The sequence below is a fragment of the Pseudophryne corroboree genome, chromosome 9 (assembly GCF_028390025.1).
Source record: "Pseudophryne corroboree isolate aPseCor3 chromosome 9, aPseCor3.hap2, whole genome shotgun sequence".
In the NCBI taxonomy this organism is placed as follows: Eukaryota; Metazoa; Chordata; class Amphibia; order Anura; family Myobatrachidae; genus Pseudophryne; species Pseudophryne corroboree.
In genome coordinates this window covers 138,049,407-138,065,813 of record NC_086452.1, presented here as the reverse complement: position 1 = coordinate 138,065,813, position 16,407 = coordinate 138,049,407, and the positions used below count along the sequence as shown (strand labels likewise).

At 44.5% G+C, this 16,407-nt stretch overlaps 1 protein-coding gene across 3 annotated transcripts in view; it reads right to left on the bottom strand.

Annotated features, from left to right (window-relative positions):
* Positions 1–16,407, bottom strand: part of LOC134957718 (putative ferric-chelate reductase 1) — a 146,956-nt gene that overhangs the window by 22,615 nt on the left and 107,934 nt on the right. For all 3 annotated transcript variants that reach the window (XM_063939820.1, XM_063939822.1, XM_063939821.1), the window contains exons 10-14: positions 15,061–15,176; positions 13,295–13,381; positions 12,048–12,145; positions 5,024–5,082; positions 4,440–4,583 (exon numbers count right to left, since the gene is read on the bottom strand). In XM_063939820.1, the coding sequence (XP_063795890.1) occupies positions 4,440–4,583; positions 5,024–5,082; positions 12,048–12,145; positions 13,295–13,381; positions 15,061–15,176 (504 nt within the window). The remainder of the gene's footprint in view (positions 1–4,439; positions 4,584–5,023; positions 5,083–12,047; positions 12,146–13,294; positions 13,382–15,060; positions 15,177–16,407) is intronic.

Below are 16,407 nucleotides of genomic sequence, written 5' to 3'. Positions count from 1 at the left end.
TGCTTAATTATAATATCTTTAAGAGCCTTATGTACTGGAAAATATCAATTCTTAAACTCTGTCCTCAAATAAGGGATTTTGACTATCAGCATCCGATACAGGTTCTTTAAAAAAGTCATAGATTTGTAAACATTCTTCAACAAACTATCTACAATATCCAAATTAAAAAGTCTGGCATCTTCCTGAATTTCTCCAGATTCAGCACTAGATATTTCCTGATAATCATCTTCAAAATTAATCACAGAGGAAAAAGGCTCAAACAGAATCCAAACTAGTTTGAGATCTTGATCTCTTATTCCCTTGAAAAACGAATTCTGCAGCTGCTTAAACTGATTATCAACAGGTGGCTCATTAGCTACACATCCTTCACATAGAATGGAATCTCCTACTTAGAGAAGACTTTATCACATGCAGCACATTGCTTAAAGGGGGTACACACGGAGCGATTTTTACTGAATTTCTAAGCAATCTAGCTAGATTGCTTAGAAATTAAGCACACACCCCACCGTGTGTAGTGTCCTGGCGACAGCGATGCACGGTTCTGCGCGTCTCTATCGCCGATTCTAGACTCTGTATGCATACATGCCAAATCTAGTCAGGTTGCCGCTATCCCCCCTGCCCCCCCCTTACGCTCAGCACACATAGCGCTGTGCTGAGCGGGGAGAGAGATGTGTGCTGAGCGGTCTGTGATAGATCGCTCAGCACACATCTCCCCGTGTGTACCCACCTTTAGATAAATGCTTCTTCCTACAAGCTCTTTTCTTCACTGGAGACGCACTAAAATAAACAGCATCGCCAGATTACTACTAAAACCTAACCCTAACTAAGATTTCACAGTAAATATATACCCTCTATGAGGCCTTACCTCTTTAGGGCAGTATCAGGCTTGTGGGGAGAAGGTTCTTTGTCCATTCTGCAGCAAAGACAACAGAAGCACGGCAACCTGTAATACACTCTGTAGCTGTATCTGTACTGACCAATGCCATCTTTAAATACCCTGTTCCGGCTTCAGATGGGCGGGCGCATGCACAGAACGGTCCCACAGAGATGCCTGGGACGGCTGCGTCAATGCCGAGTGTCTCTCGCGAGGTCAGCGCCTGTCTCGCTAAGACCCCTGGGAACCGCGTCACTTCCGGCCAGCGGCGCACAGCCTCCCAGAAAGCACACTGCGTGCACATGTGCGGACTTGCTTCCGGGCCACCCGCTCTCCAGCGGCAGCGCCCATACACAATAACTGGGAGCCCGCAGTCAGACGCATCCAACCGGGAAGTCAGGAGGCAGAATCCGTTTGGGAGGAAAAAACAGCATAGCTGAAATCCAACAATGGGATCCATAGTAAAATCAGCTTCACTTCTCCCAAAGGAGCCACCCTCTTTCAGCATGCCTGCAGCAGACATATTTGCTAGGCAAAGGAGGTAAGCCTTAGAACAAAAATAACAAACATCTACACCATCACTGCCTAGGAGACAGGAAAAAAAGACTAGGGAGGAAGAGGAGGAGTAACCTTATATACCCTAAGTTGGCGGTCTCGAAGTGTGAAAAAACTATCTATCTAGAGCTAGGGGGATGGAATACAATCCCAGAGTAATGGCTGCCATGAAGTAGCGTGTAAGAAATATTATATCACATGTATCCCCTAGACCAGTGGTTCTCAAACTCGGTCCTCAGGACCCCACACAGTTCATGTTTTGCAGGTCACCCAGCAGATACACGTGTGTTCATTACTCACTGATTTTAAAAGATCCACAGGTGGAGCTAGTTATTTCACTTGTTATTCTGTAAGGAGACCTGGAAAACATGAACTGTGTGGGGTCCCGAGAACCTATGCCCTAGACTGTAATGTCTCACAAGCAGGGCCCTCTGCCTTCCTCTTTTCTCCCAGCACTATCCTCATCTGCAGTGTTCTCCCACCCACAGACAGCCAGCAACTCTGATCCTTTCTGTCCACCCTTCCCAGAGCACAGTGTTACTGAGGGATATTGCTTAGAACTGGGACTCTGATACCGCTTTCACACAGATATGCCGGGTTGCCCCCGGGACTTGTGCACGGGTCCTTCCCGGGTGCGACCCGGTTGAAACCCCTTTCAGACTGACGGCACCAACCTGGTAAACTGCTAGGTTGGTGACATCAGCGGTGATGTGTGCGGAGGCGGCGCCTGGGGATCAGATCATCTCCAAGCGCTGTCTGTCCTGCTAACGCCACCTCTGCCTATGCTGTGAATGGGTCCCGGTTCACATCGACCAAGCAACCCGTTCAGCCTGCACCTGACCCGGTAAATAATCTGGGAATAAAAAATACTGTATACACACAATTATATGTAATCTGCCGGCCGGCTACATAAAAAGCCTATTTTAATTGAATATAAAAGATGTTTATATATAATTTGTTAAAACTTAATTTCAATAAACAAATCCTAACTACTTATATATTTTCATTGACACTGAGGAAGCCGCCGATGCTCTTGAGTAGGCGGGGAAACGCGTCTGTCACGTACTCTCATACAGACAGCAGCAATTTGCACATCAGCTGGTCGGCGAATACAAACACCCCGAAGGCGAGGGGAAGTGTGTGCCTTCTTTGCCCGACACCAGTCCACGAACCTCTGCTAAGGCTGACGAGGAGAAATACCAGCCGGGCGGCCGAGTGCCGGGAGGATAAGAGCGGCGAGTGACATAAATAGATCCCCCTCCAGAGAAAACGGACAGTGAAGAAAAACACTAACCAGGAGGGACGCCGCATGCACGCATGTAAGGTGGACAACAGAGGCACTTTGTACGGTATACAAATCTTAAACGGCTATACAGTATTTCTAATCAGTTACAGTTGTAACAAAACTAATCTGTGAACTGCCTAGATGGAATTGCTCAGCTGTGAGAAAGGCTGTGTTCAATAGATTGCTATTAACCACCTGCTTGGCTTCAGCTACTAATCTGACTATGAATGCATGGCCTCACTCAACAGATTGCTATTAATGACAACTTGTGCAATAAGTTGCTAAATGTTTTCATAAATACATGGACTTGGGCAGAGTGTTTATTGTCAGGAAAAGTGATTGCAGGATTTGGACAAAATCCCAGTACAATGAGAATATATAAGTAGTTAGGATTTGTTTATTGAAATTAAGTTTTAACAAATTATATATAAACATCTTTTATATTCAATTAAAATAGGCTTTTTATGTAGCCGGCCGGCAGATTATATATAATTGTGTGTATACAGTATTTTTTATAATTAATAAAATCTACATTGGATTTGAAAAGCGCATTCTCAGATTGTATTTCCTTTGGTCTATTTTTGGGGTAAATGACCTACTACCCCTGAGAGAGCTGCTTTCAAATCCGACAATTGCAGCGCCAGGAACATTGTGTTTGTTGGTAACCTGGGAATAACCCTGCCTTATTCCCAGGTTGAAATACTGGGTCAGGTGACCCGTAAATTCTGAAGTTACCCTTTTCACACCGCACATTGGCTCACTTTGACCCGGCAATATACCGGGTTATTTGTGCGGTGTGGAAGGGGTATATCTGGTCTGTGTATTCCACAGTGTTTTTGTTTGAAGCTTTGTACATCATTGTAATATGTCCCTGTATGGCTCTATGATCACTTGATGGTGCCATATAAAAGAGAACAAGAATAATATTAACAAAAGGGTGATTAATGGGCATTCAAGTGTTTAAAGTGCATCCCGTCTCTATCAGCCAGAAGGTGGTGGGCAGTGACAAATGTCTGTTGCGTAAAGCTGCCAAAATAGTCATGAATCTATTTATATTAATAACATTTACTACTAAAACTGTTCCTATTTTTTTAAAAACATTAATAAATAATGTACAAAACCTTTTCCCCAAGTTATGAGAAGTAGTAGTATAAAGCTGGCCACTCCCTAAAAGATTCTCTCTCCAACAGCCAACGAAAAACTGGTAATGTGTGGGATCAACTAACAATCAGCCATTCCCAAACACTGAAGTGGATGTAAACCGTCATTCAGACAAATTGCTGAAATAAAATGGTGTATTGCCATTCGGTACCATACATTACCAGATTTTCATGCCAACCAATTGGATGGTTGGCTAGATAGATATTCTTTACGTGTATGGCCAGCTTTTCCCATACAGCCACCAATTCAATTTTCAGACATCCCATTGTGTTATGTAAAGAAGCTTATGTTAATCAAAACAATTTTAGTCCGAGATAAGCGACTTTGCTTTTGCCAGTGTTCCAGGAAGATTAGTTACTGCATGTCACGATTCTATTGATGTTAGAATTTTTTTTTAGAACTCACTTAAAGCAACAGGTTGTACAGTATTTCTGCCCTCTGAGGTAACAGTAGAAGCCTTTGTACTAAGCACTGCAGGCAATTTACTGACAGCTATGTAAACATATCTCTTACACTGAAGCAATAAACAAGGGCTTATTTTGGCCTTTACTAAAGACAACTTACATCTCCGCAGAAGACAGAAGCTGTGAACTTCCAGCAAGATGTCCACACCGACGTGCCACAATATAAACCCAACCATTGTATAGGTGTCCCAGGGGTCTGGGAGATCCAAAGCTTGTAGATCCATGCCCAGAAACATGGCCGCCACTGTAGAGCAGAAGCAGATGGTAAACGGCAGTTCTCCAAGTACAGTGAGGGGTGCCAGAGATAACCAAAAATCAGTCTGTGTCCCTTCAATATAGCCAATTGTCTGCCGCTAGTTCTTAGTAACACTAATTCAGGCTGTTCATAAACAAAGAGGCTTAAATTATTATGTTCCTACACGTATAAGCAAGTTCTTATGCCATAACCAGTATAACAGCCATTATATTCTATTCCCCTCCAAACACATTGTTTCTATTATAGCTTTATGGAGGAAAACTATTCCTAATAAGACAGTCACGCATGTTTAGAAAAGCATATACAGAAAAGTGCATAGAATGTTTCTGTCATTTATATTTAGATTACAATCTAGTATGCAGTTTTTGTTAGAAAGCAATAAATGTATATAATATGGTATTACGAATGCTATAAACAGTATACGTTACCTGCCACTATCCTGGCAATGGTGCCACTCCCCCAATGCGTCCAGTTAAACAGTGGCCTCCTAGTCGGAAAGGGGAAATAAAATATATGTTTATAGTTTTTAGCTTTTTTTTACCCCATATAGACAAAATATGAAAATAAAATCAGCAGAACTAAACGTTATTGTAAAATATAAGGTTGTTCTCAGTCACTGAGGAGATCCACATAACCGCAAGCTGAGCCACAGTAACGTTGAAAATCCTTTACATTAAATAGTATGAAGTACAATATTTCTTAACCACTTAACTGACGATTTTCTCTTACGTCCTAGAGGATGCTGGGGTCCACATTAGTACCATGGGGGTATAGATGGGTCCACTAGGAGCCATTGGTATTTTAAGAGTTTGAGAGTGTGGGCTGGCTCCTCCCTCTATGCCCCTCCTACCAGACCCAGTTTAGAAAATGTGCCCGGAGGAGCCGTCACAGCTAAGGGAGCTCTACAGAGCTTCTTTAGTAAAAGTTTATTTTAGAGTTTATTATTTTGCTGGCAACAGCCTCCCTGCTTTGAGGGACTAAGGGGGGAAGGGGGGGGGGGCAGTAGTGTCCGCCCTGCAGGGTCTGAGCCACTATCTCCGCTGACAGGAAACTGAGCTCCTGAGGGGATCGAACGTTCCCCGCCACAGGGGATCGCTCACTCCGGCAGCATGCCGCCACCCCCTTACAGAGCCAGAAGAGGCGAGACACGGCGGCACAAGGGAAGGAGCGCAGCTTTGAGCGGCTGCACTCCGGGAAGGCTCAGCGGCACACAGTGTTGGTGCTTTGAGAGGCATCCTGAGCCAGCGACTTAATACCTTACACTGGTCACAGACGCTAACCGGAGACTGAATCCCCAGGCTAGCGTCACAATCCTCCGTACTCAGACGCTCAACAGGGGACGGAATCCCCCACCTTGCGATGGAGTCCTCATGCCAGTATAAAGAATTTGTGCGGGAAGACGCGCCATCTTCAAGGGGCAGAGCTTATCCAGCAGCGTTCAGCGCCATTTTCCTGCCTGCAGTTCCTGTACATAGACGCTGACAGAGCTGTCCCTCCAAGCAACTCCAGCTAACCTGTGCGCTACCAGGGGGCTGTAGAAGGTGGGGGAGGCGGTGAATTAGATCTGTGCAACTATTACAGTACACAGTGGGCGCTGATAAGGGGTGTCCTTTATATATAACAGCGCTGTTAGTGGGTTGGCTCTGATCTCTGTGTCTCTCTTGCCATTCTCAGGGGGGAAACTCTGTCTAACCTACTGTGTGTGTGTGTGTGTGTGTGTGTGTGTGTGTGTGTGTGTGTGTGTGTGTGTGTGTGTGTGTGTGTTTTTATGTTTAGGGTCTCCAGTCAGCTATGTCCAGGAACTCTGTCATATGCAGCTGAGATCATGTCCTCCCAGGATGATCTCATTCCATGTAATCAGGACTGCACTGTTGTAGCGCAGATACCAGCAAGGGAGCTGGAGTGATCATCCTCTATCAAAACTATGATTTCTCAGATTTCTGCTAGGGTTGCTCAGAATGTATCTGCAACTCAGGTTTTACAGAATTCTATGGCTGTGTGGTCTGGTTCTGTTACCTCAGGCCCCCCCTCTGTGGGTTCCCACAAACGTGCTCTTGCCCAGATCATGGAAGACGACACTGATACCGACTATGACACGGCAGACTGTGATGGGGACGTGCTCAGGGGGGGCGCATCTCTTGCAAAAGGGGTACAGTTGATGATAGAGACTATTAGAGATGTGTTAAATATTACTGACAACACCTGAACAGGTTGAGGAGGCTTACTTCACTGACAATAAGAAAGCCTCGCTAACCTTCCCTGCGTCCAAAGAATTAAATGCTATATTTGAAAAAGCATGGGAAATCCAGAGAAAAAATTCCAGATCCCTAGGAGGGTTCTGGTTGCTTTCCCCTTCCCTGAGGAGGATAGAAAAAAAATGGGAAAACCCACCCATAGTGGACGCATCTGTATCCAGACTCTCAAAAAAGGTGGTTTTACCTGTCCCAGGATCAACCGCCTTAAAGGAGCCGGCTGATCGCAAGATTGATACTATGCTCAAATCCATATACAGTACATGGCTTCAGGGGCAATACTCTGTCCTACTATTGCCTGTGCATGGATTTCCAAAGCTATAGTAAAGTGGTCAGGCACGTTACTTGAGGATTTGGATACGTTAGATAAGAGTGACATTGAATTGTTTCTCCGTAACATTCAGGATTCTGCAGGTTTTATGGTGGAATCCATGAAAGACCTGGGTTCAATGGCTGCAGGAATTTCTTCCATGTCCGTCTCAGCTCGTCGAGGATTGTGGCTGCGCCAGTGGTCTGCCGATGCGGAATCCATGAGAGGTATGGAGACGCTACCCTACACAGGTCAGGCTCTCTTTGGGGAAGCATTGGATGCATGGATCTCCATGGCTACAGCGGGTAAGCCCCCTTTTCTTCCCTCAGCAGCTCCTGCTATGAAGAAACCTTTTTCTTCACCTGCATCTTAGTCCTTTCGGGTTTCTAAACCAAGAAAGACCAAACCGGCCAACATCTTCTTTAGAGGGGGCCGACCCAAATCCAAGAAACCTGCTGCGGCAGGTTCCCAAGAACAGAAGCCTGCTTCAGGTGCGCCAAAGTCCTCCGCATGACGGTGGACAGAGCAGCCTGGAGGTAGGGCCGGTGGGGGCGAGACATCAGTCACGTCTGGGTGTCGTCCGGCCTGGATCCCTGGGTACTAGATATTGTGTCCCAGGGGTACCGGCTGGAATTTCAAGATCTTTCTCCTTATCGGTTCTTCACATCGGGCTTGCCAGCTTTGCCGGCAGACAGGGCTACCCTACAGGGAACCATCCAGAAGATGGTGGAGGCACAGGTCATTGTACCAGTCCCTGGACACAGGTTACTGTTCTAAACTTTTTGTGGTACCGAAACCGGATGGTTCGGTCAGGCCCATTCTGAACTTAAAATCACTAAACCCCTTTCTGAGGGAGTTCAAGTTCAAAATGGAGTCTCTAAGGGCGGTGATATCAGGTCTGGAAAAGGGGGAATTCCTGGTATTCCTGGATATCAAGGATGTGTACCTCCACATTCCGATTTGGCTGCCACAGCAAGCTTCTCTCCGATTCGCTCTGTTGGACTGTCATTTTCAGTTCCAGGCCCTACCATTCGGCCTCTCCACAGCACCAAGGGTTTTCACCAAGGTGATGGCAGAAATGATGGTTCTCCTCCGCAGACAGGGGGTGAACATAATTCCGTATCTGGACGATATGCTGATAAGGGCATCGTCCAAAGAGAAGCTGTTTCAGTCAATAGCTCTCACGACCCAGCTTCTCAAGGAACATGGTTGGATCCTGAATATCCCAAAACCACATTTGGAACCAACCAGGAGGTTGTCCTTTCTGGGAATGATACTCGATACGGAGGTGCAGAGGGTGTTTCTTCCAGAGGAAAAAGTGTTGGTGATACAATCAATGGTCCGGGATGTCCTGAAGCCAGCCCGGGTGTCTGTTCATCGGTGCATTCGCCTTCTGGGGAAGAGGGTGGCCTCTTACGAGGCTCTGCAGTATGGGAGGTTTCACGCTCGGTCCTTCTTGGACAAGTGGTCGGGATCCCATCTACACATGCACCAGAGAATACGTCTGTCACCAGGGACAGGATTTCACTCCTCTGGTCGCTGCAATTACCTCACTCCCCTTCTGGAGGGCTGCAGGTTCGGGATTCAGGACTGGATCCTTCTAAACACGGATGCAAGTCTCTGGGGCTGGGGGGCAGTCACTCAAGAGGAAACCTTCCAAGGAAGGTGGTCAAGTCTGGAAGCCGGCCAGCCAATAAACATTCTGGAACTAAGAGCCATATACAACGGTCTTCTCCAAGTGGCCCATCTTCTGAGAAATCGGGCCGTTTAAGTAGTCGGACAATGTAACGACAGTGGCTTACATAAACCGACAAGGCGGAACGAAGAGCAGAGCTGCAATGTTAGAAGAATCGTCCTCTGAGCAGAAAAATACGCGTTGGCGCGGTCAGCAATCTTCATTCCAGGAGTAGACAACTGGGAAGCGGACTTCCTCAGCAGACACGATCTCCATCCAGGGGAGTGGGGTCTCCATCCGGAGGTGTTCAAAGAGATAATCGATCTTTGGGGCGTTCCCCAAATCGACATGATGGCCTCTCGTCTCAACAAGAAGCTTCGGCGGTATTGTTCCAGGTCGAGGGACCCGCAAGCAGTGGCGGTGGATGCCCCAGTGACTCCGTGGGTGTTCCAGTCGGTGTACGCGTTTCCTCCACTTCCACTCATTCCAAGGGTTCTCAAACTCATAAAGAGAACAGAAGTTCAGGCAATCCTCATTGCTCCGGACTGGCCAAGGTGGGCTTGGTACGCGGATCTTCTGGATCTACTGCTAGAAGAGCCAAGGCCTCTTCCTCTTCGAGAGGACCTGCTGCAGCAGGGGTCATTCGCCTATCAAGACTTACCACGGCTACATTTGACGGCATGGAGGTTGAATGCCAGATATTAGCTCGGAAGGGCATTCCGCACAAGGTTATTCCTACCCTGTTACAGGCTAGAAAAGGAGTAACGTCTAAACATTACCATTGTATTTGGAAAAAATATGTGTCTTGGTGTGAGTCCAAGACGTTTACTACGGTGGAGTTTCAACTGGGACTTTTCTCCTCTTCCTGCAAGCAGGTGTGGATATGGGCCTGAGGTTAGGATCCATAAAGGTCCAGATTTCGGCTCTTTCCATTTTCTTCCAGAAACAGTTGGCTGCCCTCCCTGAGGTTGACTTTTTTGAAGGGAGTTCTGCACATCCAACCTCTCTTTGTACCACATACGGCACCCTGGGATCTTAACGTGGTGTTGCAATTCCTCCAGTCGGACTGGTTTGAACCTCTACAGGAGGTTGAGGTCAAGTTTCTCACGAGGAAGGCTGTCACTTTGTTGGCCTTAGCTTCTGCTAGACGGGTGTCGGAGTTGGGGGGCTTAGTCATGTAAAAGTCCATACTTGATCTTCCATGAAGATAGAGCAGAGCTTCGGACATGTCAGCAGTTTCTTTCGAAGGCTGTGTCGGCATTTCATATCAACCAACCTATTGTGGTGCCAGTTACGACTGACACCTAAATTTCATCAAAGTCCTTAGATGTTGTAAGGGCTCTAAAAATCTGTGAGGAGGACTGCTCATCACAGAAAATCGGACTCTTTTTGTCCTGCATGATCCCAAGAAAATTGGGTGTCCTGCTTCTAAGCAGACGATCTGTCGCTGGATCAGGTTCACTATCCAGCATGCGTATTCTACGGCAGGCTTGTCGTGTCCTACGTCTGTTAAGGCCCACTCTACTCGTAAGGTGGGTTCTTCCTGGGCGGCCACCCGGGTGTCTCGGCGTTACAACTCTGCTGAGCAGCTACTTGGTCGGGGTCGAACACGTTCGCAAAGTTCGATACTTTGGCCTCTGAGGACCTTAAGTTTGGTCAATTGGTCCTGCAGGAGCCTCCGCGCTCTCCCTCCCTTTTTGGGAGCTTTGGTACATCCCCATGGTAGTGTGGACCCCAGCATCATCTAGGACGTAAGAGAAAATAGGATTTTAATTACCTACCAGTAAATCCTTTTCTCGTAGTCCGCAGAGTATGCTGGGTGCCTGCCCAGCGCTTCTTTATCCTGCAGTAGTTATTTAGTTCAGTACTGCTTAGTTCTGGGTAAGTACTGTCTTGTTACTTGGTAAGTAATCTTATTCAGCCGATGCGGATGTTTCAAGTTAGTTAGCTTGGGTTGCCTTGTGCGTGAGCTGGTGTGAATCTTGCCACTATCTGTGTAATCCTTCTCTCGAAGATGTACATCTCCTCGGGCACAGTTTCTAGACTGGGTCTGGTAGGAGGGGCATAGAGGGAGGAGCCAGCCCACACTCTCAAACTCTTAAAGTTTGAATGGCTCCTAGTGGACCAGTCTATACCCCATGGTACTAATGTGGACCCCAGCATCCTCTACGGACTACGAGAAAAGGATTTACCGGTAGGTAATTAAAATCTTTTTTTTCTCCAACCAAAAACCGCTCCAAAATGGTCGTTTTTTTTTTTTTATGAGTGAATTAGGTGAAGAACATGAATTTTACCCTATCCAAAATGATTTTAGTAAGAATTTTTTTTTTTTTTCAAACATCAATCGATAACATTGCAACCATCGGAAACATTGCGGCTTTCATTTTGAAAGTCGGGACAGCCTCCAGGTATACAGGGGGGTTGAGTCTGGGGGTGGCAGGTAAATTTACACTTCCCCAGTGGCTGCTATTGTCTGCAGCCGCTGGAGGGGGAGGGGGGGGTCCTGCCGTGCTGACCGATCAGCAGTGATCGGCAGCATAGCAATCAGTAGGGGAGAGTGCAGGGAGGCAGAGGGACCTTCCGGTCACTCTGACAGCAGCAGAAGAGGAAAGTTTCCCTTCCCTGCCGCTGCTAACACTTTATCTGACTGGTCGCATCTCGTTGTTTTTTTATTACTTTTAATGGTTGGTATACATCTCCAGCATGTAAGTGTATCCCTTGTTTTGGAGAATGAGCACAATAGGCACTCACTGACTAGTAGACTGGTCATTCTTCATCAACCTCAACTGACATTACTCTAATATTGGTGTGGTATAACTTGTTGACTGTATACACATTCATCAGGTAAACAGGGTCAAACTGCCAACATGCAGCATGTCGACAGTGACCATGCCAACGATAGTCTACCTGGAGAATACGTCAACATAATAAACTGACAACAAACTGTTTCTAGTGGTCTAGTACCTTCTCCCATCTTGGACCTGTGAGCGGTCAGAAGAGTATTTCTCTATCGCAACTCCCCAACACCACCAGCAGCCTAACCTTAACCCTCATTTTACCGACAGAATTTCAGATGTCGACAGTTTGAGGATGGTGCCTGTTGACAATATGAACAATTCTGAAGTTGACATGGTTACTGTAAACTATTCAACCGGATACTCAGAGTGCAGCAGCAACTTCTATAATAGCAAAATCCAGAACACTGTATTTCTTACCTGGAACTGCAAGGTGGGGGTCTGAAAACTGCCAATAAAGGCTGAAGAACTGCCAAGGCCATTACCACACAGCCCAAATATGGGTGAATGCCGGCTCGCTGCAAACAAAGCAGAATTCTCAAGTAGGTTTAGTCAAATATAAATTGCTCCCATGTGTCTGTGTAAGGTGCATCTGGAAAGTATTCCCAGCGCTTCACTCTTTCCACATTTTGTATTGTTACAGCCTTATTCCAAAATGGAATAAGTTTATTTTTTCCCTCAAAATTCTACACACAATACCCCATAATGACAATGTGAAAAAAGTTTTTTTGCGATTTTTGAAAATTTATTAAAAATAAAAAACTAAGTTATCACATGTACATAAGTATTCACAGCCTTTGCTCAATACTATGTTGATGCACCTGTGGCAGGAATTACAGCCTCAAGTCTTTCTGAATATGATGCCACAAGCTTGGCACACCTATCTGTGGGCAGTTTGCCCATTTCTCTTTGCAGCACCTCTCAAGCTCCATTAGGTTGGATGGGAAATGTTGCTTCCGAACATCTTTCAATTACCGATGATGGAGGCCACTGTGCTTATTGGGACCTTTAAAGCAGCAGATATTTTTCTGTACCCTTCACCAGATTTGTGCCTCGAGACAATCCTGTCTCGGAGGTCTACAGACCTTTCCTTTGACTTCATGCTTGTTTTGTGCTCAGACATGCACTGTGAAGTGTGGGACCTTATAGAGACAGGTGTGTGCCTTTCCAAATCACGTCCAATCAACTGAATTTACCACAAGTGGACTCCAATTAAGTTGTAGGAACATCTCAAGGATGTTCCTACAACTTGAGGAACAGGATGTGGAAACAGGATGCACCTGAGCTCAATTTTGAGCTTCATGGCAAAGGCTTTGAATACTTATGTACATGTGATTTCTTAGTTTTTTATTTTTAATAAATTTGTAAAAATCTCAATAAAAACTTTTCATGTTGTCATTATGGGGTAGTGTGTGCAGAATTTTGAGGGAATTATTTTTTATTCCACTTTGGAATAAGGCAATAACATAACAAAATGTGGAAAAAGTGAAGTGCTGTGAATACTTTCCAGATGCACTGTATGAAAATCTAACCTGGCATTATATTTCCCCAGAATTAAGACTCTGGAGACAAGTATGAACTTAAAAATGCTAACTACTGGCTGACCAAACTTCATTCCATGTAGATATTCAGAATTTTGTGCCTGCAACCAAGATGTTTGAACTTACTGTACTCCAGTGGCCTCGGTAATAAAATGGCAGAACAAAAGCAACACCCGTTAGCACCACAGTGGTGATCATGAGGATACGGTGAACCTGGTGAGAGAAGTAGAAAACCGTTTTAATTCCAAAAATTAACATTTCCACATTTTATTAGGAAAGCTTAGAGAATAACATGCAAAGAAAAATAAAAAAGTTTTTAGTGAACTCAACTATAGAATATGCTATATTAATTACTTTGAGTAAAATAGAGATTTTTAGAATTTTTTATTATAATTAATATGTTTCTGTGGACATTAAATTTGTTAGTTTGGACATTAATGATATATAGGAAGATTTGGATTATATAACAAATAGAAGGGGGCACAACAAAGGCATTATATAAATGCTAATACAAAAAGAATGAATGCGCTGTCACCGGCTGCTAGTGTGGGGGTTGGTAAGTCCCCTAAAGGTATAGCATATATAAACAAGATAATGTACACCAGCGCTAGTTGTATGATGGAATTAAGCTTATAAATATAGATATATTAATCAAGGACGGTAGGTTGTAGAGTTAAAAAATATTACATTTAATGAACACAATCACTTTAAAACATTAATATCATTAAAACAGGGCTAATTAGCAAAGTGAATTCATATATCATGACACACTAATTTGGCTCCTTAGTATTGTCAAGATCATACCTCGGCTAGGACTACCTCTGGAATGGAATCCACAATAGATAAATCGGAGGTGATGTACATGTGCCGCTGGAGTCCTAGTAAGTCACACACACACACACACACACACACACACACACACACACACACATAGTCACAATATATACCCTACCAAATTAATGTGAACTAAAACACCTGTGTTCTACATGAAAATATTCAGGTTTTACATGTGATTGTTTCTTTTTTATGGTTCATTATACATGATTTATCAGGTACGTATCTATGTTCGACCAGTATGTCTATTAAGATTATAATTTGAAGTTGATTCTATGGACGGTTAGGTTTATTGATTACCTGTAGAATACAGGTGTTTTAGTTCACATTAATTTAGTAGGGTATATATTGTGACCCGAGCCACACTCCTTCACATACTCCTGAAGAAGCTGGGTTGTTAGCACCAGTGAAACGCGTTGAGTTTGGAAGCTATCATTGACACAATCTTGGAGAATATTACTGCCACTGTTTGGACTCTTACTCAGTAGATCCCATCTGGCATCAATTGGACTGCATTTCCTTTGGACTTTTCATCACATACGGAGGAACCGGAGCCACCCCTATCTGCTAAATTTTTATACATCTGTGCTTACCGGGGACTTACTAGGACTGCAGCGGTATATATACATATCATCTCCGATTATCTATTGTGGATTACATTCCAGAGGAAGTCCTAGCCGGGGTATGATCTTGCCAATAGTAAGGAGCCAAATAAGTGTGTCATGATATATGAATTCACTTTGCTAATTAGCCCTGTTTTAATGATATTAATGTTTTAAAGTGATTGTGTTCATTAAAGGTAATATTTTTTTAACTATACAACCTACCATCCTGGATTAATATATCTATATTTATAAGATTAATTCCATCATACAACTAGCGCTGGTGTACATTATCTTGATTATATAAACGCTATTTGTTCTAGACCTACAAAGTATTTTTCGTTCCGGATTTGCCACACACACACACACACACACACACACACACACACACACACACACACACACACACAAACTCTTCAACGAGGAGCTAACTAAAACATAAAACAGAGTCCACACCTGGAACCAAATTTTCGTCCCAAATATTGTTGAGGTTGGCCAGACAGGTTTGAAGAAACGGGCGACAAGTACCCCAATGCTTACTGTTGTCATCCATGCCAGGAACATCATAGCACCTAAAGATGAAAGCATTAAAGATCATCAGTAAATGCTGTGCTTCCCATAATGGGCCCTCAAGGCACCCCAACCATAACAGCCCACGTTTTAAGTATATCCATGCTTAAGCACAGGTGGTTAAATTACAATGACTGAGGTACCAGTTAAGTCCTGGATATCAAAGCCTGGTCTGTTATGGTGCCCCGAAGACAGAGTTTGGGAAACAATGAGTCCTAAATGTCTAAGTTTATATACATTGTCAAAGTCAAAAAATATTGTAATGCATATGCCTTGTACTAACCCCATGCACATGCCCGCTGCTCGTGCACTCAGTCCGCCGTGCATGCACATATCCGCAATTTTCGTAGGATCGCTCCGGCGATCATGCGCGCGATATGGGTATTTACGGCGGAGTTTGTGAGCGCGTAGAGGGTTATTAGAACATTACATATTTAACCCAAATAGTGTACATTTTAGATATAGCTCCCCTAGACCACGTCAGCTAGTATTAATAGTTTAAACAGTTCCTGGACTAAGAGATTCGCCTTTGCATGATAGGAAGGGTCAGATAAAGGTTGGAAGGTGATGTCTAATATCCAGTTGTAGGGTATTTTGAGGGTAACATTCCAGTGTTGGTTAGAGAATGATCGCATGTTCCTGCGTATAGTTATGTGCAAAAGTAGAATATGAACATTAACTGTATTTACTGTATATTATGTATGCGGCGGGAATCCAGAGGATACCACCCACAAGAGCAGTTGGGGAAAGACATCGCCCATCTATTCAAATCCACCTATGACCTCTTCTGTAATGTAAAGACACATCCCTGTGTCCAATGGACAATGAGATTACAGTGACCATTGTATTGTGAATGCATGTTGTGTATAAAAAGCCCATTGTTGCCTGGCCGGTCAGAAGACTCTGAACGCTATCTGTATGACCAGCGGAGGACCGGCCGGGTTGCGCTTGCAAACATTCTCACGTATGTACATTCTCTGTAGCCATTATTCGGTTTAGATTTATCTTGTTAGCCTGTAGTGTATGATTTGTACTGTTTACCTTTTGGAATTAATCCACTGTGGCCTTAGAACCCTGTGGTTGCAACTACAAATCAGTGTGGTGTCTTCACTTTCCTGCAAGGGGTTTAAAGTGTATTTATCTGTATAAGGTGTATAAGTATTGATAAGGTGTACGCACTGCGGGTACTTTATACCGTCAGCGCTACTTAAGGTTTAAGGTATAACATCGTTG